The 20,234-nt window shown below is 45.8% G+C and overlaps 1 protein-coding gene across 1 annotated transcript; it reads left to right on the top strand.

Annotated features, from left to right (window-relative positions):
• The first annotated feature begins 12,611 nt into the window (after positions 1-12,611).
• On the top strand, positions 12,612-13,989 carry LOC107546774 (Transcription repressor OFP6). Its single transcript, NM_001322921.1, has one exon. The coding sequence runs from the start codon at positions 12,706-12,708 to the stop codon at positions 13,897-13,899; it is 1,194 nt and encodes a 397-aa protein (NP_001309850.1). The 5' UTR covers positions 12,612-12,705; the 3' UTR covers positions 13,900-13,989.
• The last annotated feature ends 6,245 nt before the right edge of the window (positions 13,990-20,234 follow it).

Raw genomic sequence — 20,234 nt, 5'->3', positions numbered from 1 at the left:
TAGGAAACATCGTATATGGCCTGTATGATAATCGCATATAAACAGATGGTAGTATTAAGCAATGAGGTATACATATAACATCTTCAGAACATAAAAACAGATCATATTTAAAGCACACAGAAGTGAAAACATCTGATGTTCACATATTCGCGACATAACCATAAGTATCCAGCCAACTAAAGTTCACAGAAAGAACCTGGGTAACACCCCTAACGCAAAGTAGCATGACAATTGTTCTGAAAACAGCATATATAAGGAAGCTTCCTACAATTGTTAACTGAACAAAATGGCCAAAATACCACAGTACGGTACATTGCCCACACCATTGCTTATATCTGACATAGTTCACTAATTGCGCGCAAACATAAATCTCTGGATATCTAATGGAAGTGGCAACGCCTTGTTGATGCGATGGAATGTGAGTTGATGAAGGGCATGAGCACGTAGGTCTCGGGAATTGTCCTGCAATAAAAGCATAGCTTGCATCAGACACGTCTATAGATAACATGAACAACTGATGGCAACCGGACTATAGAAACAGTTAGCACAGACACTTACTGGTTGATTGAAAGAAGATATGACACCTGCATTGTGATCATAAGATTTCATGTAACTCATCACAAAAAATCCACAGTCATTTGACCCTGTCCTCATTGTTGGGCAGTTAGATGGCATATCCAATGGAAAATTACCAAACTTAGGAAATTCTGCGTTGGGGCAAACGTGTTGTAACGCTTTGCTCAGCCTACTCATTATCACCCTAGCCCATGGGAATTTCCTGCCACCTAAATAAATTGGATCATAATGATAGTCCTTCCATTCGGTGCCACCAAGTTGTATACCATAGGGATTCGAATCTAAAATGTGTATAACCCGGTGGTGTAGATTGATCACATAGAGTGTCCAATGACCCCTGCTAAGCATAGGTATCATTATCTGTTGATGAGAAAAGTAAATTTAGGTTACATGTTGCTGTTGTAAAGTCATGATAATTAAAATGTACAGTTAATGAGCTGATGAAACTGTGAACAAAATGTTAATGGGACTTACCGACTTGCATTTATCCAGATTCACCAAAGCAGGCAATGTGTTGTGCAAGCAATTCTGTAGGACATTTTGATCAAACGGCTGAGGATTCTTGCTGTGACGTTCCTGTTCTTCAAAATTTAACAGAGCCTATAAAAAAAAATAGAGTGTGTAAGTATATTATGTGTATAGTTACAATAACTGTGAAGAAGAACCTACCCCAACGTTGACATCAAGTATTAATCTGTTAGATGTCAGAGTTCGACGATGGTTTTTAGAATCATCACGAACACACTCTATGAAACACTGCATGAAGACATCCTCAAGACATTTACCCTCCGCGAAAGATTCATAAATATCCATACAGTTTGCACTGTAATCACCGTAATCAATAACTACCCTGTATGATGAACAAAGGTATAGATTCTTATTTCATAAATGAACCAACTTATAAATACATTATTCGTAATTTGGGTTACATGTACCTGCTTTGGTCAATGTCCTTGGAACAAATTAAATCCCACAGAGAACGGATACACTCTTGCTCTGTAAGTGGTGGATCAGATCCAGAGATTGTAGTACCTTTGAGTGTATCAACCTGAAATGCAACATGGTTGTAAGTGGTTGAACATTAAAAAAATCAGTTTAATATCATAAAAAGCATTATGTAATATGTATGTTATCATACTGACATGAGGAGTTGGGGTCTGGTCAAAAACTGGCCCACTGTCATTTTGTTCCATTTCGTCTGTTGCCATTGCACCTCTCTACACAAATGTATATAATTAGGATAACTGTGTTGTATGTATAGTAAAATGTAATTATAACATGAGACATGGACTGCTAACAAACATTTTTTCCGGTGTCACGTCAAATGTGGGCAAGCAGGTGCAAGCTGATGTGGTTTGAGGTGTGATATTTGTGTTCCTCAAACTTATGTTTCGAACATCAAAACAGAACTCCTGTTGACAAAAAAAGTGTGGTTCGCATACTGCTAAAAAGAAGTATGCATACATGTACGTATAATGAGTAAAAATAGTATTGTCGTTGGACAAATTACCTGTTGATCTGAAACCACATCCGATTCGTCGGGAAAGGTCTCAAGGACTGTACGGATATGCTGTTGTCTTTCGTGAATTTCTTCAAACTGAGTAGCACCCAGTTGGGTCTCAAGCTGCGAAGCTTGGGATGGCATATCGGGTGTGGGCTGGGTGGCATCAACTGTGTGTCCTTGTACACAATTATATTGAAAATAATATATGTCAAAATTTGAATTATAAATCAAATGTTGCTGTGTATACGTGACAAAAACATAAGTTGTTAACTGTACTTATAACAAAAACGTATACACATGTCAAAAGATAAAATGTTCTGAATAAGGAATACCTGCTGAATCAGCCGAATCCCCCGGTTGCTGTGGCTCATCCGTCTCGTTCTCCAAATTTTCAGACTCGGCACGTAGTACCTCGTCTATCAATTCTATAAACTTGTCTGCTATGTCATATTGCTTGACAATAATTTTGTCGATGCTATCTTTTATGGCTACGCATGACTTGTCAACCTCCAAGTCATATGCAGCAAGAATATCTGTGAATTTAGATCGATGACGATGGGGGAGATCGTTGATCTTACTTGACATCATCTCTTTGATAGATGGAAGTTTGATGTTAAAAGTTGGCCGAGGCATGGGGCCAGGGCGCGGTGCATCAAAAATATTGGTCCTGCACTCCGGCTGGTTGTTCAGCAAAAAATAGTAAGAATCCATGTCCACCTTCGTATTATATTTGTTCAATAAATAATCATAAACAGTGGATATAATACATCATAAACTTGCCTCAGATTGGCGATCGATCTTAGGTCCAACTGCATAGCATGTCTCCGTCGAGCTTCGGAACTAGAAATAAAATTGTAGTTACTATGAGTAACCAACTGTGTAACTGTGCATAACCAACTGTGAAAATATGAATAACTTACTTCACAGTGTCCGAAAGATTCAGCCCCATGGCGAACCTTCCTCTTGTCAGCTTTGGTCAAAGCTTTTATGATATTCTTATCAAAAAATTTAATGCGAGGTGTGCCACTCTTATTATGGGGGGCAGCGGCTGTATGCAGGTGATCCAAGTAGTACAACTACATTAAAAAGAATAACAATGTTCAATAGCAATGTAAGTAGACATAACAAACATCGTAAAACATGTTACATAACTACCAAAAGTTAGGAACCAATAATGAAATAAATGTGCATACGGAAAAACACTATACTTACAAGGACAACAATGGAGCATCCATAGATAGTCGTGGAGACATTTGTGGTGATCCGGTTGTGCCACTTCTTGGCAGCTTCACATAGATCATTAAAAATCAACTGGCACCAGTCGATCTCATGGAAACGGTGCATTTCTTCTGTGAGAAGCACCTCATGATATGTGATGCCCCAGCTAGCAGTTGGAAACAGCAAACGGTTGAATAGAATGAGGAAGAAACATCTGATTGAAAGGTCATCATCCTCGCCTTTCCTTAATCGATCCTGTAGAACTGCCACATTGAACTCATCTTTGGCCACACCAAGCTCTGCCCTCAAGTTGCTTGCTGCAACTGCTTCATCAATACCCAAAGGTTTACCACCTCCATGATTTGGCACGCCAAGAATAAGATGAACAATATCCTTTGTGATCTTGAGTTCCTTTCCTGGACCAGGACGTATTGTCATATCCTTGGGGTCTAGCTTGTCCATCAACCATTGGAGGTGTGATCTACTGCACAGCGCATCTACTGTCATATCAAGAATGGAAGAGAAGCCTTTGCGTCTTATAGCCTCACGTTGTCTTTCATTCAAAAGGTTAATGCTTGCAATGACATCTTGAGGGTTGCACCTCACATTAAGCCTCTGTTAAACAATATACAACATGAAATAATTTTGTTATTATGAAAAAAATAATCAGAACATTACAAATATGAAATTGTTTGTTGGGTATGCATAACATTAACCTGTCGGGGTAGCTCCTCATGTTTAACCCTCTTTGTCACGACTTTTCTTAACACTCTTGTGTGGCTTTCAGAAACATTGCGCTTCTTCATAGCTGGCATGAAGTCATCTTCATCAGAATCAATCTGAACTGTTTCATTGGTCACATTTTGACTGTCAGCATTTGAAGGATTTTCAACTTCTGGACATGGGTTATGATGTTCTGCAGAGGGAATGTCTACACTGAAGCACTCCTGGCTTGACTGGATTGTTATACGCTTGGGGTTATTTGGAGGACGGTCGACTTGCTTCATTTTTTTAAATTAACAGCTGCATACATAATATACAATGTTGTAAAAAATAAAAGGTTACATATTCATATGTATTTATGGTGTGGTATGATTGAATCAATTAACCTAATTGTTTTAAATACCAAACCTAAAACATCTGAATATACTGTTCTCTATTTACATTTACATACCCATACTGAACTGTTTCAATTATTAGGAAAACTGAATATGTTTCAATAAAAACAACCCTTGCTATGACCAAATAATGTGTTAGCTGTAATGCTCTGAAATACATTAATGTATGCACTAAACAGATATGAAAATTTAAATAAAAAATATACACTAGGAGTAACAACTAGTTGACTGCTCATTTACTAAACACATTTACATAAATATTCTGAATATGTTTGAGCAAAACAAAACTTGCTATAACCAAACTGTATTGACTGTGACCTAGTGTAATAAATAATGTCTGTTTTGTAATAATACAAAACTGTATATGATTCAATAAAACATGTACTGAACTGTTCAAAAAATAAGTGAATAACAGACCTTGCTGTAACAAAAAAATGCATTAGCTGCAATCATCTGAAAATACATAAATGTATGCACTAAACAGAAATGAAATTTTATATAAAACATATACTCTATGAAAAACAACTAGTTGGCTGATCATTTACTATACACAGATGCATACATATTCTGAACTGATATACCATCATAACAAACTGAATATGTTACATACAGATGCATACATGAAACACATTAGCATATATGTTCTGTCCTGTTATACGTTCATAAAAATCTGAATATGTTGCATACCATTGCATACAGTTGCAATTATAAAACACAATTTGCCTGCAACCTGATATGTTTGAGCAAAACAAAAATTGCTATTAACAATCTGTATTAACTGTGAACTGGTTTAATAAATAATGTCTGTTTTAAAATAATAAAAAACTGGATATGATCCAATAAAACAATACATGCTGTCACACAATGTATTAACTATAACAACAATGGAATAAATAAGTGTATGCAGTCACAAAAATGATTCAATTGTGTACATGAGCGTAACCTAATGTGCATAACCAACTGTGTACATGAGCGTAACCGACTGTGTAAATGTGCGTAACCAACTGTGTAAATGTGCGTAAATGTAATACATCAACTGCATAACTAATGTCAACCCTAGCCGTGATCCACACAATGCAAAATGAACAAAAAACAACTAGTTTGTTGACGGTCAAACTCGATCAAATGAAATGCGCGCGAGCTAGGGTTGGGAAGAACACACCGATTGGAGCGGTACCCGTTGGCGGCGGCGAAATGTTGAAGATGGCGGAGAACGTGGAAGCAGTCGGGTCGGCGGAGGGCGAAGGAGCAGAACCGTCACCGGAGAAGGTAGGGTTTTCGCCGGTCGCCGAATGCAGCGGCGCGAATGTTGGAGCGACGATTGGGGAAACCGAGGGCGCGCCGCTCAAATGCCGCTTGCGACTGGATCGACAGCGAGCGGCGAGGGGTTGGAAGAGTCGTCGGAAATGGGAGCGGAGTCGCCGGGAAGGAAGAATCGCCGGAGATTCCTGGAGTCGTGCGGGGGTTGGGGTTTTGCGGTTATGGAAACTGAGCCGGGAGCAAAGGAGCTAATCGCGGGATCACGTAGGTATTTATATGGAAAACGAAAGGTCAGTCGGCTGTGAAATGCAGGTGCGTTCATATTTGGCTGGGGCTTCCTCTAGCTAAATAGAGCCCAGGGCTCTAAATACATATAGTATATATATATATATATATATATATGCCCAGCCAAACGTTATTGTTGTCCAGGGACAACACACCTTCTACATGGATCCACCCCTGGATAAAACATATAAGCTTGTGGGAGATTGTAAACCAAAGAGAACACTCTCCAAATAAACCTCGCAACATGACAATAAAAAAGGGTGTTGGATAGTCTCATTTATGTCACAAAAACAACAATGACTGTCGCCACACTAATTTCTTATTAAAAGATTATCCTTTGTTAAGGTTACCCCTTTAAACAAGAACCAAAGAAAATCTTGATTTTAAGGGGCAATTTTAGTTTCCATAAAAAAAATATTCAAAGGTAATGCGGTTTGATTAACCAATTGTGTATACTTGGAGTTTACCGTGAATAAACCTTTTTGGAGAGGTTCCATTTAATTGAATCGGGTTGGTCATCTACGAGATTGTTTTAAATACTCGAACCAGTAATAATATGATTCGAGTCAGTAATTTGACTAATGAGACTTGTGACACCTAGCTTGTTTACACTTTAGAGAAGAGAGACAAGGTCCCAGCTTCTATCAACTGTAGATGGTATACGGTGACAGTTAGGATGTTGTTTGGAAGTTAAGTTTTTTCACAGTTTTGAAAAAAATTCTACAGTATTAAATATAGAATAGTGTTTGACAAGGTAGCTAAAATCTCTGTTTTTGTAAAACTGAAGTTTTACAAATATTGTAGTAGTTTAAGGTATTCTAAACTTAAATCTGAATCTCAGTTTTCAATATTTGACGTATGTGTTTTATATATGTGTATAAATTTACCATTATTATCTATTTAAATATAGACATAAAAATCTGAAGCTAAAATAAATACTATTTGGAAAAGACGGGAATATAAATTACAAGTGCGTGTACTAGTACTACGAATCTATATGATCCCATGTGCGCTTTGGCGCTAGGATATGATCCTGCACGCCTTGCAGCGGCATGGCTGCTGGCTCGGCTCTCCCAGTATGGACAAGCACCTCGGAAGTCGGAACTCACAGCTAACCGAAGGAAAAGGAACCATCGGACTCCAACGAGATCGGCATTGGAGCAAACAATTCAGCACCAACTGTCGATCCTGCATCGTCGCCGCTTGAGGGATCAGTCGAGGGGCCATATCGAGAATTCCTTAGCGGCGCCGGCGCCTAGTGTATGATTGATTGCACATGCGGGCGGGCCGGGCATGCGAGACCAGTGGTTCCGGTGTATCTATCAAGCATTCAAACAATCGCGCCAATGATACAGTGGCTCGCCTGATGATGAGGACAAATCGAAGCGGGTGGCGGGCCGACCGATTCAGTTCTATACAGTGCTTCCGTTCTACTGTTTCGCGATTCCTCCATACAGTTGTGAGTTGTCTCGCCGTGTGAAAAATGAGATTTTTTTTTTGCAATTATAGAAAACGGTACGGTGGGCTTTGCTCAAATGAAAACGCGCGCTCCGGTACAATAGAAACCAGATTGTACATACCTTTGCTCGAATAGAAAAGGTTCCGCCATCATTCGCATCACACCGGATTACCAACGATCTCTGTCGCCGACAGAGCAGACGACGGGAGTGCTATCCATTCCTCTCGTCTCCCACCGGTCTTCAACGACTCCGACGACTCTACCTACGATCCAGCGACTCCGCCTCATCGCGCACACCTTCTCCAGGGACTCCACCTCCGCTCGCGTCACCCGCAGGTCGGTGAGTGTGGTCGCACAACGTTTCCCTAACAGCATCGAGCTCTGCCTTCGTCGTGCCGCACCTCCTCAGGCCGCAGCTCAGCGAGCTCTGTCTGCTGCCGCGCCTAGGCCTGCTCGGACGTCCTCGTAGGGGAACTCGAAGGGGCAGAAGATTTCTGCACTGACGACGACTAAGGACAACAACCATAGCAACGCGCATTAATGTTGATGGCGGTGACTTAATCGGAGATGAAGGCGTGATATGGCAAGAGCGTGTCCAATCCAGTGGATTCAAACGTGTCTTCTAACTACTCCGTGTCTTCTATTTACTCCGTCGAACTTGTCGTCTCTCTATCCATTTTGTCGAAGCGTAACCTGTGATGTGCTATAATTCCAAAAAATCCTAAAAAACAGTGTCTCATGCAAACTAGGGTTTCTTTATTTTGAAACAGAAAGTTTGAAAAAGGAGGGATTTTTACGGTACTATATAAATACTGTAGTACTTTCACATGTACAGATGTACTCCTACTAATTACCAAAATTTCAATTCCAGATGTTTTAATCCAAAACAACATATGCTATCTCTAGCAACGCCCGTCGGGTGCGTAACCGTATTTTGCACACCGAAATGGTATTGTAGACGGTCTATCAGCGCCATGGGTTTATAGATAGAACAAGGCAGGATTGTGCAGTGCATATTGTGACGAGTTCCCTCTCCTCCCATCATCTTCTAATTCCAACGACCAGAGCTCTTTCTTCTTTTTCCAATCCGAGTCCTATCTAAAAAACTCGACATTGCCCTGCACGACGGCAGTGGCGAGGAAACTAGAGACTCTGGAGAGATCTCGTAGGTGTCTACTGCGCGAAATACTGATGCACTCGTTGAAGTGGGGTATGCACTTCCTTGCCATTGTACCCCTGCAAGGGCTAGAAATGTAGTGTAGCCAAATAATATTAACAACATGAGCAACACCTATGGTTCCGGAATCTCAAATCCATCCAAAAAAATGTAGCCTAATCTTCACTAAAATGGAACTTTATGAACCTAACTCGTCAAGTGCTCAAACATTAATAGCAAGGATCGGCCCTACTATTCGCTCCACGGCTTAGCATTTTGAGATCCGCTCGGCTACCACTAGCAAATAGAGATCCTATAGAACAAAAGCAATGGATAGGCCTAACCATGGTTGCCAAAACTTGCCAATGAATTCGGACTGAAGCCATCGCTCGTCGTCTGTTGCAACGCACCTCTCGCTGGAGTCTCTAGTTTGGTGAGAGCCAATGGCTAGAGGACATGCTAGTCTTATATCAATCTTTGGTTTCGTACGATGTTGAAAACATGTTGGGCTACGTAAACTCGTATGGGTGGGACCGGATGCAGATAAGCCCTCTATTCATATCCGGGCAATTGCTAGAGTCAGCCTTGGAAGATCTCCAACAACTTTCCTAGATCCAATCCAACTACTATATTGCAAAAGTTGGCTTAAAATCACAGTTCAATCACATACCTCTGCCCATCCCATAAATTGGTCATCATCAAAATAAGCCCAACTCCTCTAAAATAAAAGGGGATATACAACTCCAACAAATAGGGCAAGTACTCCTACCGTACTAATGTTTCTTGCGCTCTCCACCACTACGTGTAGCTCAGAGCCTTAAAGCTCTCGCCCGATCATGACCTATCGCTCACTGCCCGTCGTACACCCATGCACACCTTGGATTTCACTGGCTATCACGAGGAGGAGGTGTCATGGATGGGGATTGATCAATTTTAGGGAAGGAAGAGGTGCTGGAAAAGACGCAATCATGACCGAGAGAATGAGGAGGAGGAAGGGAGATTGCAGTGCATGAGAGAATAACCGAGTGGAGAGAAAAGATAAACTTTTTACTGACAACTTGGACCTATTTATATTGGAGTAGTGTTTTATTTGTTGGGCATCTTCACTAATAAATTAAAAATATTATTCATGATTATCAATATTGTCGGGGACCATAATTAGGGGTACCCTCAAGACTCCTAATTCTCAGCTGGTAACCCCCATCAGCACAAAGCTGCAAAGGCCTGATGGGTGCGATTAAGCCAGGGATCGGTCCATTCGAGGGACTCGATCACGCCTCGCCCGAGCCTAGCCTCGGGCAAGGGCAGCCAACCCCAGAGGATCTCCGTCTCGCCCGAGGCCCTCCTCCAGCGACGAACATACTTCCGGCTCGCCCGAGGCCCTGTCTTCGCCAAGAAGCAACCCTAACCAAATCGTCGCGCCAACCGACCAAATCGCAGGAGCATTTAATGCAAAGGTGGCCTGACACCTTTATCCTAACACGCGTCCTCCAGTCGACAGAGCCAAAGTGACCGCAGTCACTTCGCCGCTCCACTGACCGGCCTGACAGAAGGACAGCGCCGCCTGCGCCGCTCCGACTGTTGTGCCGCCCGACAGAGTGAGGCTGACAGGCAGTCAGGCCCGGCCTCAGGCATCATAGGAAACTCCGCTCCGCCCGACCCAGGGCTCGGACTCGGGCTAAGCCCCGGAAGATGGCGAACTCCGCTCCGCCCGACCCAGGGCTCGGACTCGGGCTCAGCCCCTGAAGACGGCGAACTCCGCTCCGCCCGACCCAGGGCTCGGACTCGGGCTCAGCCCCTGAAGACGACGAACTCCGCCTCGCCCGACCCCAGGGCTCGGACTCAGCCCTGGCCCCAGCCGACGGTCTCCGCCTCGCCCGACCCAGGGGCTCGGACTCGGCCTCGGCCACGGAAGACAGACTCGACCTCGACCTCGGAGGAGCCTCCACATCGCCCAACCTAGGGCGCGGACCGGCCACGTCAACAGGAGGCGCCATCATTACCCTACCCCAAGATGACTCAGGCTACGGGGAACAAGACCGGCGTCCCATCTGGCTCACTCCGCCAAATAGGCAATAATGGCGCCCCGCACGCTCTATGACGATGGCGGCTCTCAGCCCCCTTACGGAAGCAAGAGGATGTCAGCAAGGACTCAACAGCTCCGACAGTTGTCCTTCCACCAGGCTCCAGCGCTCCTCCGACGGCCACGACACCACACGAACCGGGTGCCAAAACCCTTCCGGCTGCCACGATGGCATGTACTTAGGGCGCTAGCTCTCCTCCGCTAGACACGATAGCACTCTGCTACACCCTCATTGTACACCTGAATCCTCTCCTTACGCCTATAAAAGGAAGGACCAGGGCCCTCTTACAGAGGGTTGGCCGCGCGGGGAAGAGGACGGGACAGACGCTCGCGTGAGGCCGCTCGCTCCCTCTCCCGCGTGGACGCTTGTAACCCCCTACTGCAAGCGCACCCGACCTGGGCGCGGGACGAACACGAAGGCCGCGGGATTTCCACCTCTCTCACGCCCGTCTCCGGCCGTCTTTTTCCCCCTTCGCGCTCGGCCTCGCGCCGACCCATCTGGGCTGGGGCACGCGGCGACATTTCACTTGTCGGCCCAGGGACCCCGGTCTCGAAACGCCGACAAATATTATTATATTAGGGGTAGATTATTGGTGAATTGCTCAAGATGCTATTAAGCTCCCTCATTTCCCTCCCCTAACATCTTCCCTTATATGAGCATAGTGCTCCCCTTATATATAGCACACGATACACATACGGGTCACAATTAGGTGCTTCTGGTGCCCCGTATGTTCGGTCTGAGAGCATGTATGTGGAGCACTTGGAGTAAAATTTAAACGCATTCCAACGACACTTCTTCACTTTCATGCATGTAGGGTGTTAGAACAATCTCAACCCCACGAAAGGGGTTGTAATCTTTGTCATTTCGTTAATAAGTGATTTTAACTGCAAAATCAACCCTTTTCAAGTTTGCTTACATGATAACAACGTGTATTATGATAATACAAATACTGTATAATTTTTTAAGCCCTAATAATCTGATGCAGAGAAATCAAATAGCTTATATAAGGAGTAAAGGGAAACTGAATAGGAAAATGGTTGAAAAGGTGGTGAAATAGAGGGAAAAATATTTGAGAAGGATATATTTAAATATGGATAGAAAGTACAAATAGGTGAATTTAGGAGAAGGAATGGTTGGAGTTAGGCTTAGATCGTCTGTAACGGTTACTTATGAAGTTCTCCCTAACCCTCAACGGTTAATCATAAAGAAAACTTTAAATTTAGTTTCTACTCTTAAATCTAGGGTATTCTCTTCGTTTCCATAAACTTCTTTATACTCTAAACTATGAATTAGACATAAAATTAATATATACGTGTATCATTTTAGACTATAACATACGTAAAAAATAATATAAAAATATATGAGGAATATGATATATTTTGTAAAATGAGACGGATTTAGCGAAACCGCTGCGGGAGTTGGAATTTAGGCGGTGAATATTTTAGAAAATGGTAAAAAAATAAAATTTTAGGGATGATATAGAAAAAACCGTTTCAGATAGTCCTATGCTACCTGCATCTATAGATGGCCAAAAAGCACGAGGCCCGTGAGCCCGGCACGAAGCCCGCTTTTTGGGTTCGGTCCGAGCCCGGCACGGTAGAATAAGCGGGCGGGTTTGGACAGGAAACTAGGCACGGCGGGCTAGCCCGGCACGGCTCGTTTACCTCTAAGCCCGTTAAGCCCGTTTTTTTACACTAAAACGTGCTTACCGGCCCGTTTAGCCCGCTTTTCGGCCCGTTTTTTCGTGCTGCCCGTTTAGACCCGCTGCGGGCCGGGCTTGGACAGAAACTTAAGCCCGCTGGCTCAGCAGGCCCGGCCCGATTTTGGCCGAGCTTCACCGGGCCCGGGCCGGGCCGAGCCGGCCCGTTTGGCCATCTCTACCTGCATCGTTGTTGCTTTATATTAACCAGCTCACGAGGACTACGAGGCAAACGACCCAGCATATAAGGTCCAGACGGCCGGTGGCCACCGTCCAAGACTCCTGTGAGCCGCGAGCGCGACACGAGCGCACACGTACACTCTTCTACGCCGCGAGAGTGCTAGGGATGAGCCCCGGCGCCGGTACTGCCAAGAAGCGTCTCGGCGTTGGCGCCGTCGCCGGCGGGGGGTTCGCGCTCGGGTGCGGCTGCAGGGACGCCAAGGCCGTGGCGGTGGCGGTGGCATCGTCGTCCGTGTCACCCTACTCTGCCGCCACCAGCGCCACGGAGACGACGACATCGACGGCGACGACCGCGACGTGGCGCAGGGCGAGGACGACGACGCACCCGTCGTCGGCGTCCGGGTCCACGGGCACGCTCACCGTGCCCTCCGCGTCGTCGTCGTCCTTCCCGTGGGAGGACATGGACGCCGAGGGCGATGGCGAGGAGGTGGACTGCAAGAGGGAGAGCTCGGCGGCCACGACGAGCTTCTCCGGCCTGCTGCGCCAGCTCAACGAGCTCGAGCAGAGCGTCGTGTCGTGGGGGCGGAAGAGCGCCAGCAAGGATTACTTGTCGCCGCCTCCGCCGCCGCCGTTACCAGCGCGGTCATCAGCGAAGCAACGAGCTGTGCACAGCGGTGGCGGCGACAGCAAAGAAGGTCACGGCAACTTCTCTCCGCCGCCGCAGGCGCTGCGTCCTTTCCAGTTCCAGACTACGCAGCAGCACCGGAAGTCAAAGAGCATGGACAAGGACAAAGCAGCAAGACAAGTTGAAGTGGTCCACTCCAAGCAACCGCCGCCGCCGCCGCCACCACCACCTCCATCATTGTCAGTACCGCCGGAGCAGCTCAAGGTGAAGAGCACGGACGACAAAGGCTGCAAGAAAGAAGCCGCCAACGTTTCCCCGGCACCGCAGGCCCCGAACCACCGGAAAGCAAGAAGCTGCGACGCCGGCGCCGGCACTGGCCCCGGCCCCGCGAGGCTCGACGGGAGCGTGGCCGTGGCCGTGGTGAAGCAGTCCGACGACCCGCTGAGCGACTTCCGGCGCTCCATGGTGAACATGATCGTGGAGAACCGGATCGCGACGTGCGACGAGCTCCGCGACCTGCTCCGCCACTTCCTCGCGCTGAACGCGCCGCACCACCACGACGCCATCCTCCGGGCCTTCACCGAGATCTGGGACGAGGCGTTCTCCGCCAAGACGGCCCGCGGCCACCGAGAGCCCGTCGTCGCCACCAGGACGACGACTCCGCCGCGGCCGCGGCCCAGGGCACCGACGCCGCCGCGCCGCCGGCACGCCCCGCCTCCGCCGGCATGGCGCTAACGCGTACGTGTGGTCACCAGTCACCACTTGTTACTACAGTACTTACTAGCAGCATTACGAACAGTGTAGCTGGCTCATGCATCGGTTTACTTAGCCCCGTACCGCGAATCTACCTCATGCTGAAATGCAGATGTTCTCCAGATTTGTTTGTTCATGCTTTCGAGTTTCAGTTCCGTTCGAATCCGATATTCTCCAACCATACGAGTATACGACTACGCGAGACGGATAAGCCATCTCGTGAACGGCAGCGTCGTTTATTCCGCGCGCACAAGAGGCACGAGGCAAGCCGACACGCGAGAGGGGGCCTCTGCCGTAAAACCCGTGGCCGCTTGTGGGGAACTGCAACGCAAGCAGGCCGGAGACCAGGCGGAAAGGCGCTTCGATCGGCGGCAAGCTGCGACTGCGAGAGGGAGGGCGCGGCGGCAGGGACGGTGGTTGGATGGATGGCAGTGGAGGGCCCGTGCGTCGAGTTATGGTGGTGGCGACGGTGCAGTAGGGTAGGGTGACAGTGGGTTGAAGTGACGCACGGGAGGCGGTAGCCAGGAGGGGAAGGGCGAGCGCAGGCGCGCGATGCCAATTGCCAAAGAAAAGGAAGCATGAGCCATCATTAATGCGCAACCTATCTGGCGTCCTTCTCTGCATCTGCGCTTCACGGCAATAGCATCTACAGGTTGATGTTTCATGAATTTCTCGGCCTAATTTCGTTGACAAGTAGGTGTGGAGCTAATGCGCTCCCAAGTTTACTGTACTAGTATGATTGTACGAACATAGATCAATGGAACTGGGGTTACGCTAGCTATAAAACGGGGCGGCAACTGGGCGTGGGCGTGGGCGTGGGCGTGGGTAATGGGACCGCGAAATATGCTAGGAGCTTGTTTAGAGAGGATTGAGGGGCATATAAGACATGTTTGGTTCACTGACTAACTTGTCACAATTTACTTAACTTTTCTGCCTAATGTTAGTTATTTAATTTGAATGACTAATTTTAGATAGTTAACCACAAACCAAACAGACCTATAATCTCTTATTATAAATGATTATCAACTATAAGTGATTATATGACTCTCAATACACTCTAATCCCTATGCAGTCGAACAAACCTTAAGAGGTTTAGGTTGTCTCTGTTGAATAATTAGACAAATTCCAAATTAAATTCCGAATATAAATCATGACCAAATCAGAAGAACTGAAATAAAAGCCAAATCAGATGATGCGTACTGATTAGACTTACTGATTGTTGGCGCGCGCCAGGATCAGCTGGGTCGACGATGTCAGAAGATCACGAGCAGTCGCGTGAAGACGCTTCCCAAAAACCTTATTCGCCCTCTCCCGGTGCAGGATCTAGAAGACGAAGGGTTCCGGAGACCTGCTCTCCTGATCGCAGATGCACCTCTGCGGTCGGGACGAAGGGAACTAAAAAGCGGCTCAGCTATGAAGAGAGGCGAAAGGGAACTGGGATCTGGGGATGATTTGGAGGCTGGCTGCCGGGCTCCTTTTATAGGGTCGAGTCCGCGACCCCCCGTGCTTATCCGCCCACGAAAATCTCGCAATCAGTTGAGATTTTGTAGCGATCGGTTAGGATAAGCGTAACAGCCAAGAAACCAAAAAATCAAACGGCAAAAGGTAGCCGCGCCCCCGCAAGGCGAGGGGCCGGATTTCGGCGGACCATTCACGCGCATGTCGTGCGCCCGCGCCCTTCGCCCCGGCCCGGCCCGGCCCGGCCAGGCCAGGCCAGGCCAGGCGAGGCGAGGCGAGCGAGCGCGCGCGCGCGTGTGGCTCTCCACACTCTCTCCTCTCATCCATGACTTGGTGAGTGAGTGTGGCTTCCATATTTAAGCTAGCTCTACTCCACAAGAGCTAGCAATATGGTGCTATTGGTTCCATCTATCCCTTTGCCATCCACTTATATGGGCTTTTGAGATTTTCCTGGAATTATTAGAAATTCTTAATTGGGCCAAGCCCATAAATCCTAACAATCCCCCACCAGATCTCAAATGCCCATCTGCAGTTTTCGCCACTCTTCACTACCGTTTAATATACTAGTTTTTCAGCAGAGACTGTTAAGTTGAACTTCCGCCTAGAACTCCAAGTTACACCAACCCACAACTTGGACAATGGACTATGCCTTGAATTGCAAGTTTTGCGTGAATGGGTTTCACTTGAAGTCATGACCAGTACTTGGCTACCAGTAGTCCCCTTCTCGGGTGGAGCATATATGTCGTACTCCAAGGTCTCTTCATGAGTTTACTAGAGATCACCCAAATCTCATAGACTGCGACGTTAGACAGTCTAACTCATATAGGTGTGTTCTTTCAAAGAATGTTCTGCAGGACAACATCTTCGCTAATACAAGCCAACAGAACACATTAAGGCACAAAGCCAACCTGCCTTACAGCATTTGAGAGTATTGCATCTTTACTTAGAGAGGGTCAAAAGTTACTCTCCTCAGTTCACCAATGGCTTGTTCTTCCCAGGACCTAATTCACGGGATCTCCGATCACATAGACTGGGTTTCCACCATGGCAACTTTATTCGGGTCTCATACCCATCTCTCTCGATGCGATTTCTATCACATTACGTGGTAGTCCCTTGGTAAAAGGATCTGCCAGATTTTTATCTGTTGAAATATAAGTCACACTTATAACTCCGGAGTTTCTCAACTTTCTGACAGACTTCAATCGTCTTTTGACATGTCTTGATGACTTTCCATTATCCTTAGAACTCGTCACTTTAGCAATCACTGTCTGATTGTCACAGTTCATAAGGATAGCTGGTATTGGTTTCTCAACCACCGGCAAGTCCATCAAGAGTTCACGCAACCATTCTGCCTCAACGGTTGCTGTGTCAAGTGCAGCTAGCTCGGCTTCCATGGTTGACCTCGTCAAAATGGTCTGCTTGCATGACCTCCATGATACCGCACCTCCACCAATAGTAAAGACATAACCACTGGTGGCATAAAGCTCGTCTGCATCAGATATCCAGTTCGAATCACTATATCCTTCAAGTACTGCATGCTGACCAGAATAGTGAATTCCATAACTCATTGTACCTTGCAGGTAGCGCATAACCCGCTCAAGTGCATGCCAATGATCAGTCCCGGGGTTTGACATGAACCTACTCAATTTGCTCACAGCAAACGAGATATCGGGCCTTGTTGCACCAGCAAGATACATGAGTGAACCGACAATCTGAGAGTATCTCAATTGGTCTAAACCAATTCTCTTGTTCTTTCGTAGTGTCACACTAGGATCATAAGGTGTTGGAGAAGGTTTGCACTCAGAGAAGCCAAATCGCTTCAAAACCTTTTCAACATAGTGAGATTGCGAGAGAGTAATCCCACCATCTGCCTTAATCAGCTTGATGTTTAGAATCACATCAGCTTCTCCCAGATCTTTCATATCAAAACTCTTTGATAGAAAAGACTTGACTTCATTGATCACATCAATGTTTGTGCCAAATATTAATATATCATCAACATATAAGCACAATATAACTCCTTCGCCCCCACCACAGCGATAATATACACACCTGTCTGCCTCATTAATGGCAAAGCCTGCAGACGTTAGAGTAGTGTCAAACTTCTCATGCCACTGCTTTGGTGCTTGCTTCAGACCATACAAAGATTTCAATAACTTGCACACCTTGCTTTCTTGACCCTTTACTACAAATCCATCAGGCTGTTCCATATAGATTTCCTCGTCCAGCTCTCCATTAAGAAAAGCTGTCTTTACATCCATCTGATGAACAAGGAGACCATACGAGGCAGCCAAAGAAAGTAGTACTCGAATAGTGGTCATTCTAGCAACAGGTGAGTAAGTATCAAAGAAGTCTTCTCCTTCTTTCTGAGTATAGCCTTTAGCCACAAGCCTAGCCTTGTACTTTTCAATTGTACCATCAGGCTTGAGCTTCTTTTTAAACACCCACTTACAACCCACGGGTTTGCATCCATAGGGTCGATCAGTGACTTCCCACGTACCATTTGAAAGAATAGAGTCCATCTCATTATGAACTGCTTCTTTCCAATCATCTGCATCTGGAGATGCAAATGCTTCTGCAATGGTAGTAGGAGTATCGTCCACAAGGTACACAATGAAATCATTACCAAAGAATTTTTCAACCCTTTGTCTCTTGCTCCTTTTAGGAGCATCATTGTCATCCTCCTCTAGGACAATTTCATGTGGCTGTTCAAAACTCTCAATAGGTGTATTATGTTCAGGAATTATCTCAGAAGAGTATCTAGAATTGCTATGAATGTCTTTCATTGGAAATATATGCTCAAAGAAAGTAGCATCACGTGATTCCATAATAGTATCAACATACACATCAGGAACTTCAGATTTAACTACTAAAAATCTATATGCTATGCTACACGAAGCATATCCAAGAAAGACACAATCCACTGTCCTTGGACCAAGCTTGCGCTTTTTATTAATTGGTACATTGACTTTCGCCATGCACCCCCAAGTGCGCAAGTATGAAAGTGATGGTTTTCTCCCAACCCACTTCTCATAAGGGGTTTTCTCTTCTTTGCCCATAGGAATTCTATTCAGAACATGACATGAAGTCAGGACTGCCTCCCCCCACCATGCCTTAGATAAACCACAAGTGTCTAACATGGCATTCACCAGGTCAGTCAACGTACGGTTTTTCCTTTCAGCAATCCCGTTTGACTCAGGTGAATAGGGAGGAGTCCTCTCATGAATAATGCCATGTTCTGCACAGAAATCATCAAAGACTTTGGGAAAGAACTCGCCACCACGATCTGATCTAAGACGTTTGATCTTTCTCTCTAGTTGGTTTTCAACCTCAGCCTTATAGATTTTAAAGTAGTCTAAAGCCTCATCTTTAGTTTTTAGCAAGCATACATAGCAAAATCTAGACGCATCATCAATCAATGTCATGAAGTATCTCTTACCACCTTTTGTCAACACACCATTCATCTCACAAAGATCAGAATGTATGAGTTCTAGTGGTGCCAGGTGTCTCTCCTCAGCAGCCTTATGAGGCTTTCGAGGTTGCTTCGACTGCACACAACTATGGCACTTAGAACCTTTGACTATGGTGATATTCGGAATTAAACTCATGGTTGCAAGCCGAGACATAGAGCCAAAATTAATATGACACAAACGAGAATGCCAAATACTCGCAAGATCATCAACATTTGCACAAATATGGTTCACAGACTTATTATTGAAATCTAACAAAGAAAAGCGGAACAAGCCTCCGCAATCATAGCCTTTACCAATAAATTGTCCAGACTTGGACACAACTAACTTATTGGACTCTAAAACTACCTTGAACCCATCTCTACATAGAAGGGTTCCGCTAACGAGATTCTTGTGTATAGAAGGGACATGATGCACGTTCTTCAGCTGCACGATCTTTCCCGAAGTAAACTTCAGATCCACCGTGTCAGTGCCATGAACAGAAGCATGTGACCCATTCCCCATTAGCACGGAAGAATCCCGGGCGCCCTGATAAGAAGAGAACAAGTTGATGTCAGAACACACATGAACATTAGCACCAGTATCAAGCCACCAGCTAGGTGATTGAAATACTGAGAAGATGAAAGGTAAATTACCATACCCTTTGTCTTCCTCATTGCTAGCGACCACTGTGTTGACATTGCCCTTTTTGCCACGGCGATCCGCTCGATCGGGACAATCCTTGGCAAAATGACCCGCCTCGCCACATGCGAAACATGTCAATTCAGCCTTGTTCTTCTTCTTCTTGAAGTTGGTAGTTTTGTTGGGCTTGTTAGATTTTGGCTTTCCTTTGCCCTTGTTGTGGTTCTTCTGAACCATGTTGGCGCTGGAGTGGCCCTCGCCTCCTTTAGATCCCGTGTCCTTAGCCCGAGCTTTCTCCTCAACATCCAGAGACGCTATCAGATTTTCAACTGATATCTCCTGTCTCTTATGTTTCAGAGCTGTGGCGAAGTTCCTCCATGTAGAAGGCAACTTTGCAATAATGCATCCGGCCACAAATCGGTCAGGAAGGACTATCTTAAGGTGGTCGAGCTCCTTGGCTATACACTGTATTTCATGAGCTTGCTCTACAATAGAGCGATTATCAACCATCTTATAATCATGAAAGCTCTCCATGATATACAGGTCACTGCCAGCATCTGATGCACCATACTTAGTAGTAAGTGCATCCCACAACTCTTTCCCGTCTGTGTACTGCATATTCGCATCAACCAGACGGTCAACAAGGGCGCTAAGAACGGCTCCCGTCAACATAGTATTGGCATGGTCGTACTCTTTCTCCTGTTCAGGAGTCAGTGGACCCTCAGGTCTGCCTTTACTAACATGGAAGACATTCATAGCAGTAAGCCA

This window comes from Zea mays, chromosome 2 (assembly GCF_902167145.1).
Source record: "Zea mays cultivar B73 chromosome 2, Zm-B73-REFERENCE-NAM-5.0, whole genome shotgun sequence".
Lineage (NCBI taxonomy): Eukaryota > Viridiplantae > Streptophyta > Magnoliopsida > Poales > Poaceae > Zea > Zea mays.
The sequence above is the reverse complement of the archived record's forward strand: the minus strand, read 5'-3'. Positions and strand labels throughout refer to the sequence as shown.

What these genes read in the sequence shown, in the direction of transcription:
- LOC107546774 (NM_001322921.1), top strand. Translation starts at nt 12,706, where the DNA reads ATGAGCCCCGGCGCCGGTACTGCCAAGAAGCGTCTCGGCGTTGGCGCC.